This window comes from Geospiza fortis, unplaced genomic scaffold (assembly GCF_000277835.1).
Source record: "Geospiza fortis unplaced genomic scaffold, GeoFor_1.0 scaffold3053, whole genome shotgun sequence".
NCBI classification, from domain to species: domain Eukaryota; kingdom Metazoa; phylum Chordata; class Aves; order Passeriformes; family Thraupidae; genus Geospiza; species Geospiza fortis.
The window spans coordinates 1-9089 of record NW_005055245.1 but is presented as its reverse complement, the minus strand read 5'-3'; the positions used below and the strand labels follow the sequence as shown (position 1 = coordinate 9089).

Sequence of the window (9089 nt, the reverse complement as noted above, 5' to 3'; positions counted from 1 at the left end):
TTTTGTTAAAATTTCTAAATTTTTTTGAGAAAATTCCAAATTTTGAAGAAATTCAAATTTTGGGGGAAAATTCTAAAGATTTGAGATTAAAAAATTTCAATTTTGGGGAGAAATTTCTCAAATTTTGGGTGAAATTTTCAAAGATTTGGGGAAAATGTGAAAATTTGTGGGCGTGGCCACCGGAAATGACGTCACGACACCATAAAAGGACACAATGAGGGGAAAGGTGAAGCCACGCCCACTTTTACATCGATCCCGCCTGGTTTAAAGTGACCACGCCCCTTTCTAAGTGACCACGCCCCATTTAAGGAAGCCACAGCCTCTTTAATGTGACCACGCCCCTTTTTAAGCCACACCCCTTTTTAAAGTGACCTTGCTCCTTAATGAAGCCACGCCCACTATGAAGTAGATCACACCTCATTAAAAGTGACCACGCCCCTTTTCAATTGACCACGCCCCTATTTTAGAAAGCCACGCCCCTTTAAAAGCGACCACGCCCCTATTTTAAGCCACACCCCTTTTAAAATGACAACACCCATATTTTAGGAAGCCACACCCCTTTTACTGTAACCATGACAGTATTTTAAGCCACACCCACTTTTAAAGTGGCCACGCCCCTATTTTAGGAAGCCACACCCTTTTTAATGTGACCACGCCCCTATTTCATGAAGCCACACTCTTTTTTAAGTGACCACGCCCCTTTTTAAAGTGACCAGGGCTTTTAATGTAGCCACACCCACTTTTAAAGTGGCTGCGCCCCATTTTAGTAGACCACACCCCTTTTAAAGTACCACGCCCCATTTTAAGCCAGACCCCTTTTAAAGTGACCACGCCCCTATTTTAAGCCACACCCCCTTTTAAAATGACCATGCTCATTTTTAATGTAGCCACGCCCACTTCTAAAGCGGCCACACCCCTATTTAAAGTCACACCACTTTTAAAGTGGCCACGCCCCTAATTTGAGCCACACCCCTTTTAAAGTGACCGTGCTCCTATTTTAAGCCACAGCCCTTTTTAAAGTGTCCAGCTTTTTTTTAATGTAGCCACACCCACTTCTAAAGTGGCCACGCCCCTATTTCAAGCCATGCCTCTTTTAAAGCGACCGTGCTCCGTTTGCATGAAGCCACGCCCACTTTTAAAGTGGCCACACACCTATTTTAGGAGGCAACACCCTTTTTAAAGTGACTATGCCCTTTTCTAAAGTGACCAGACCTTTTAGTGTAGACCACACCCCTTTTAAAGTGACCACACCCCCATTTTAAGCCAGACCCCCTTTTAAAGTGACCACGCTCATTTTTAATGTAGCCACACCCACTTTTAAAGTGGCCACACCCCTATTTAAAGTCACACCCCTTTTTTAAGTGGCCACACCCCTACTTTAGGAAGCCATGACCCTTTTAAACTGACCACGCCCCTATTTTAAGCCATGCCCTCTTTTAAAGTGACCATGCTCATTTTTAATGTAGCCACATCCACTTTTAAAGTGGCCACACCCCTATTTTAGGAAGCCACACCCACTTTTAGAGTGGCCACGGCCCTAATTTAAGCCACGCCCTCTTTTAAAGTGACCAGGCTTGTTTTAATGTAGCCACACCCACTATTAAAGTGGCCACACCCCTAATTTGAGCCACATCCCCTTTTAAAGTGACCATGCTCATTTTTAATGTAGCCACGCCCACTTTTACGGTGACCTCACTCCTTAATGATGCCACACCCACTTTTACAATGGCCACGCCCCTTTTTAAATCACCACGTCCATTTTGAATGAAGCCACGCCCACTTTAAAGAGACAGCGTTCTTCTTTTAAGAGGCCACGCCCCTTTTTAGGCCCCGCCCCCAACTCACGGTGGGGAAGTGAATGATGAATGGCAGGAAGACGAGGGGGAGGAGCCTCAGGATTTGACGGACAGGCCCCGCCCCCGGCGCCGACACGCCAGTCTCCGCCCCGAGCTGCAACAAGAAATATTCAAATTAACCATGCCCCTCATTTGCATAACGATGCTCCACCCCTTTCTGACATTAACGCCCCAAAATCTTCGAGTTTCCCCCAAAATTTCCAATTTCTGCCCTGAAAAATTTCAAGTTTTCCCAACTAAAATTCCCATTTTTTCCCCCCAAAAATTCAAATTTTTCTCTCAAAAATTCCTTTTTTCACCCCAAAAATCCCGTTCTCCCCCCAAATCCCCGCATTTTACCAAAATTCCTGCTTTTCCACCCAAAATTCAAATTTTCCCCTCTAAAATTCCCAACTTTACTCCCCAATATTTCAATTTTGAACCAAAATCCCCATTTTTTTGCCAAAAAATCCCCATTTCCCCCCAAAATTCCTGTTTTTCCCTCCAATTCCCATTTTTATAACAAAATTCCCATTTATTTTCCTAGAAGTTCCGATTTTCCCACAAAATTTTCCTTTTTTCCCTGAAATTCCTATTTTCCCCAAATTATTTTTTAAAATCAAAATTCCCATTTTTTCCCAAAAAATTCCAATTTTTCTCCCCAAAATTCTCATTTTCCCCTCAAAACTTCCATTTTTTCCTTTGAAAATTTCCTTTTTTTTTTTAATCCCGTTTTCCTAATTTTTTTAACCAAAATTCCCATTTTCCACCCTAAAATCCCCATTTTTTAAATTCTAAAATTCTCATTTTTTCACCCAAAATTAATTTTTTTCCCAAAATTCACATTTCTTCAAAAAAATTTGGGGATTTTTAATCAAACTCGAGGAATTTTTGTCCAAAAATTTAAAATATTCTCAGAAAAATCAGAAATTTTCCCCCAAAATTTTAATTTTTTACCAAAAATTTGGGAATTTCTTTAAAATTTTAACATTTTTTGTAAATTTCAGAATTTTTTAAAAAACCTTAAAGTTTCAAGGAAAAATAAAAAAATTATTTTTTCAAAAATTTGGGATTTTTTCCCCAAAATTTGAGAATTTTCCCCTAAAATTTGAATTTTTTTTCTGCATCTGGAACATTTGATGGTAATTTGAGAATTTTCTCTCCAAATTCAGAATTTCCCACAAAATTTGGGAATTTTCTCTCCAAATTTGGGAATTTTCTCTCCAAATTTTGGAATTTCCTCCACAATTTAAATTTTTTTGCCCCAAACCAAATTTTTTTTCAAATCTGATAATTTCCCTGCAAAAAAATTTCCACATTTTTCTCAAAACTCCCAAAATTTTCCCTGAAATTCCAAACTTTTCCTTCAAATCTGAAATTAATCCTGAAATTTTCACAATTTTCCCCAAAAATTTTTAATATTTTTTTATATTTGAAATTTTTTCTAGAAATTTCCCCTCCCAAAATACAATTTTCCAAAAAAAAATCCAAATTTTTTCCACTAAAATTCCCATTTTTCATTCAAAAACCTCCATTTTTTCCCCCAAAATCCACTTTTTTCACCCAAAATTTTAATTTTTTACCCCAAACCAGATTTCCCCTCACAAATTCATTTTTTTCCCCTCAAAACCCTCAATTTTTTCCCTTACAATCCCCATTTTTTCCACCCAAAATTCCCATTTTTGCCCAAAATCCCCATCTTTCACCCCACAACTTATTTCCCCTTTAAAAATCCAATTTCCCCCCAAAAAAATTTTTCTCCCTAAAATCTCCAATTTTTGTGCATTTCTCACTGAAAAATCTCCATTTTTTGCTCTAAAAATTCCTTTTTTTCCCTAAAATCCCTCAGTTTTTTCCCAAAATCTCCATTTTTACCCCCAAATGTTTTTTCTTCTAAAAAATTAAATTTTCCCTTCCAAATCCTCAATTTCTCCACCCAAAATCCCCATTTTTCACCCCAAATCCTCATTTTTTTCCTCCTAAAATCTCCACTCTTGCCATTTTTATATCCCAAATTTTTTTCCCAAAATTCCAATTTTTCACCCCGAAATTTATTTCCTCTAAAAAATTCCATTTTCCTCTCTAAAATCCCCATTTGCAATGGAAAATCCACATTTTTTACCCCAAAAATCCTCATTTTTTCACCCAAAATCTTCATTTTCTCAACCTGAAATCCCCAATTTTTTCCCCAAAATCCCCTTTTTTTACCCCAAAACAGATTTTCCCTGACAGATTCAATTTCCCCTAAATCCTCATTTTTTCCTCCCAAAATCTCAATTTTTTTCCCTTAAAATTATATTTTTTTTCCTTCAAATCCCCATTTCTTCAACCAAAATTCTCCTTTTTGCCCAAAATCCCAGATTCTGAACCCAAAATCCATTTCCCTTCCCAAAATCCCAATTTCTCCCCAAAAAATCAGAAATTTCTCCCCGAAGAATCCAAATTTTCACCTAAAATTCCCATTTTTCACTCCAAAATCCCCATTTTTCACCCCAAATCCCCAAAAAATCCAACCTTTTTTTTACCCAAAATCCCCAATTTTTACCCCAAAACTCAGCTCCCCCAAAACCTCCACGTTTTCCCCTAAAATCCCATTTTTCTCTCTAAAATCTCCATTTTTTCACCCCAAATCCCCATTTTTTCCCAAAAATTGACATTTTTCACCCAAAATTCATTTCCCCTTAAAACCCCTCACATTTTTCCCTAAAAATTCCCAACTTTTTGTCCTAAAATCCTCATTTTTAGCTCTAAAAACCCCATTTTTTCACCAAAAATCCTCATTTTTTGACCTAAAATTCTCATTTTTTCCCAAATTTCCAGATTTTCATTGGGTAATTTTCCCCAAAATCCCTGAAATTCTCCCCAAATCCTCAGGACCCCCAAATGCAGCCATTTTAACCCCTTAAATGCCAAAAATTTCCCCCCAAAATCTCCATTTTTGCCCCTAAAATCCTCATTTTTTCACCCAAAATCTCCATTTTTTCACCTAAAATCCCCATTATTTCACCCAAAATCCCCACATTTTCCCAAAATCTCCATTTTCACTTAAAGCTCACTTCCTCCTAAAAACTCCCATTTTCCCCTCGAAAAACTCCATTTTTTTCCCTCTCGAAAAATCCCATTTTTCCCTCTAAAATCCCCATTTTTTCACCTAAAATCTCCATTTTTTCACCCAAAACCTCCATTTTTTTTGCCCCAACTGGCCCAGTTTTGCCCCAAATCGCCGTTTTTGGCCCCAAACCTCGAGCACGAGCCAGGTGGAGGCGGTGACCAGCACGGGCAGGATGTAGAAAGGGTCGGGGGCGGCCAAGTTGGGGAACCAGCCCAGCCCCCCCTGCAGCAGCCCCGGCACCGGCGCCGCCGCCATCCCCTGCAGGGCCAGGAAAAACGACACAAACAGGGGGGTCTGCCACCCCCAAAATCATTAATCACTGCAGAAATAATTAGGGGCTAATTAGAAATTAAATCGGATTTTTTACGGAATTTTTTCAGATTTTTTATGATTTTTTTCCTGATTTTTTTTTTTGGTCCCCTACAGGGCAAAGCAATGCCTGAGGCCCCCCACAAAAATCCCCAAAATGCCCCAAATTGTGGCTCAGAATTCGGCAAGGGGGTCCCTATAGGGCGAATCAATGGCTCATTATGTGGCAGGGGAGTTGTGGCTCACTTTGTGGCAGAGGGGTCCCTATAGGCTAAACCAATGGCTCACTATGTGGCAGGGGGTTCTATGACTCAACATGGGGAGGGGGCTAGGCTCGCTATTTGGCAGGGAGACCCCTATGGGGTGGATGAATGGCTCACTATGTGGCAGGTGGGGTCAGATTCACAATGTGGCAAGGGGATCCCTATAGGGCAAATCAATGGCTCACAATGTGGCAGGGCGGTCTGGCCCCACATGGGGAGGGGGCTTTGGCTCAGAATTTGGCAGAGGGGTCCCTATAGGTAAATCAATGGCTCATTATGTGGCGGTGGGGGAAATGAAGCTCACTTTGTGGCAGGGGGTCCCTATAGGGCAAATGAATGGCTCACAATCTGGCAGGGGGTTCCATGGCTCACAATGTGGCAGGGAGTTCCCGACGGGCTGAAGAAATGGCTCACTATGTGGCAGGCGGGGTCTGGTCCAATATGGGGAGGGGGCTTTGGCTCAGAATTTGGCAAGGGGATCCCAATAGGCTGAATCAATGGCTCACAATGTGACAGGGGAGTTGTGGCTCACTTTGTGGCAGAGGGGTCCCTATAGGCTAAATCAATAGCTCACTATGTGGCAGGGGGTTCTATGACTCAATATGGGGAGGGGGCTTGGCTCGCTATTTGGCAGGGAGACCCCTATGGGGTGGATGAATGGCTCACTATGTGGCAGGGGGGGTCAGATTCAAGTATTTGGCAGAGGGTCCCTATAGGGCAAATCAATGGCTCACAATGTGGCAGGGGACTGCATGACTCAATATGGGGAGGGGGCTTCAGATCAGTATTTGGCAGAGGGATCCCTATAGGGTAAATCAATGGCTCACTCTGTGGCAAGGGGTCTGGCCCCATATGGGGAGGGGGCTTTGGCTCATTCTTCAGCAGAGGAATCCCTATGGGGTAAATCAATAGCTCACAATGTGGCAGGAGAGGAATTACGGTCACAATGTCGCAAGGGGGTCTTTATAGGGTAAATCAATGGATCACTATGTGGCAGGTCCCATATGAGGAAGGAGCTTTGGCTCAGTATTTGGCACAGGGAGCCCCATAAGGTAAATTAATAGCTCACTATATGGCAGGGGATCCTATGACTTAATATGGGGAGGGGGCTTGGCTCGATATTTGGCAGGGGGAACCCCATGGAGTGAATGACTGGCTCACTATGTGGCAGAGGAATTCTAGCTCACTTTTTGTCAGAGGGGTCTCTACAGGTCAAATCAATGGCTCACAATGTGGCAGGGGACTGCATGACTCAATATGGGGAGGGGGCTTTGGCTCATTCTTTGGCACAGGGGATCCCATAGGGTAACTCACTGGCTCACTATGTGGCAGAGGAATTCTAGCTCACTTTTTGTCAGAGGGGTCTCTACAGGTCAAATCAAGGGCTCACAATGTGGCAGGGGACTGCATGACTCAATATGGGGAGCGGGTCCCAGATCAGTATTTGGCAGAGGGATCCCTATAGGGCAAATCAATGGCTCACTATGTGGCAGAGGAGTCCAGCTCCATATGGGGAGGGGGCTTTGGCTCATTCTTTGGCACGGGGGATCCCATAGGGTAAATCACTGGCTCACTGTGTGGCAGAGAGTCCAGTCCCATATGAGCAGGGAAAAGAATTTCGGATTTTTGGGCTGATTGGGGAATTTTTTGGGGGTGAATTTGGGATTTTTTTGGGGTGGAATTTGGGAAATTTTTGGGGCCGAATTTGGGATTTTTTGGGGGGCTGAATTTGGGGATTTTTTGGGGCTGAATTTTGGGATTTTTTGGGGCTGAATTTGGGAATATTTTCGGGGTGAATTTGGGATTTTTTAGGGCCAAATTTGGGAATTTTCTGGGGCTGAATTTGGGATTTTTTGGGGCTGATTTGGGAATTTTTGGGGCCAAATTTGGGAATTTTCGGGGCTGAATTTGGAATTTTGGGGGTTTAATTTCTGATTTTTTTATGCCAAATCTCGGAATTTTTTGGAGCTGAATTTGGGAATTTTTGGGGCCGAATTTGGGATTTTTTTGGGGCTGATATTGAGAATTTTTGGGGCTGAATTTGGGTCTTTTTGGGACTGATTTTGGGAATTTCTTTGGGTTTGAATTCGGGGATTTTTTGGGGCTGAATTTGGGAATTTTCTGGGCTCAATTTGTGAATTTTTGGGGCTGATTTTGAAGAGTTTTTGGGGTTGAATTTGGGAAATTTTTGGGGCCAAATTTGGGAAATTTTTGGGGTGGAATTTGGGATTTTTGGGGTCGGATTTGGGAATATTTTCGGGCTGAATTTGGGATTTTTTGGGGCTGAATTTGGGATTTTTGGGATTCCCAAACCTGCACGAGGGGCACCAGGAAGCCGCGGAGCGGGTTCACGTTGTGCTGCCGCTGGTACGACACCAGCTCCGAGTACGCCACGGCCACTGAGGGGTTAAAAAAGGGGCGTGGTCAGTCCGAGAGGGTGTGATCACAAAGCCACGCCCACTGCATTCAAGCCACGCCCACAAAAACCCACAACACTTTTAACCCAAATTCCTCCTCCCACCCCCAAATGCTGAGACCACGCCCACAAGTCATTATGCCACGCCCATCTAAGATCAAGCCATGCCCACAACCCTTAAACCACGCCCATAACCCTTAAGCCACGCCCCTTTGTACCCCATTTTGGAGCATTTTTTGCCCATTTTTTCTCCTTTTCCACCCAAATTTTGCCTCCCGCCACGCAAATGTTGAGGCCACGCCCACAAATTAATAAGCCACGCCCATCCATCAGCAAACCGCGCCCACAACGCTTATCCATCAGCAAACTGCGCCCACAACGCTTAAGCCACGCCCATTTTAACCCCATTCACTTTTTTCACCCAAATTTCACCTCCCACCCCCCAAATTTAGTGGCCACGCCCACAAATTAATAAACCACGCCCACAAAACCTCAACCCACGCCCACAACCCTTAAACCACGCCCCCTACGTCCCATTTTTGTGCATTTTAACCCCATTTTTTGCCTTTTTTCACCCAAATTTCACCTCCCACCCTCCAAATTCAGTGGCCACGCCCTCAAATGAGTAAGCCACGCCCACAACGCTTAAGCCACGCCCATTTAAACCCCATTTCTGTGCTTTCAAACCCCGTTTTTGCGCATTTTAACCTCATTTTTTCAGATTTTTTCACCCAAATTTCGCCTCCCAGCCCCCAAATGTGGAGGCCACGCCCACAACCCTTAAGCCACGCCCACAACCCTTAAGCCACGCCCCTTTAACCCAATTTGTGCTTTCAAACCCCATTTTTGTGCATTTCAATCTCATTTTTTTCAGCTTTTTTCACCCAAATTTTGCCTCCCACCACCCAAATGTTGAGGCCACGCCCACAACTCAATAAGCCACACCCACAACTCTTAAGTCACGCCCCCAAAATCCCATTTTTAGTCATTTTCACCCCATTTTTTGGCCTTCTTTCACCCAAATTTCACTTTTTTCCACCCTAACTTTGCCTCCATTCACAAAAAATTTGGAAGCCACGCCCACAAGTCAATAAGCCACGCCCACAATCCTTAAGCCACGCCCATTTTGTCCCATTTTTGTGCATTTTAACCCC

At 43.0% G+C, this 9089-nt stretch overlaps 1 protein-coding gene across 1 annotated transcript in view; it reads right to left on the bottom strand.

Moving 5' to 3' along the window:
• Positions 1-7918, bottom strand: part of OXA1L (OXA1L mitochondrial inner membrane protein) — a gene marked incomplete at its 5' end in the record, with an annotated part of 11827 nt that extends 3909 nt beyond the window's left edge. Inside the window, 3 exons of the mRNA XM_031065780.1 lie at positions 1842-1950; positions 5077-5241; positions 7833-7918. Coding sequence (XP_030921640.1) covers positions 1842-1950; positions 5077-5241; positions 7833-7918 — 360 coding nt within the window. The remainder of the gene's footprint in view (positions 1-1841; positions 1951-5076; positions 5242-7832) is intronic.
• Positions 7919-9089: the final 1171 nt, after the last annotated feature.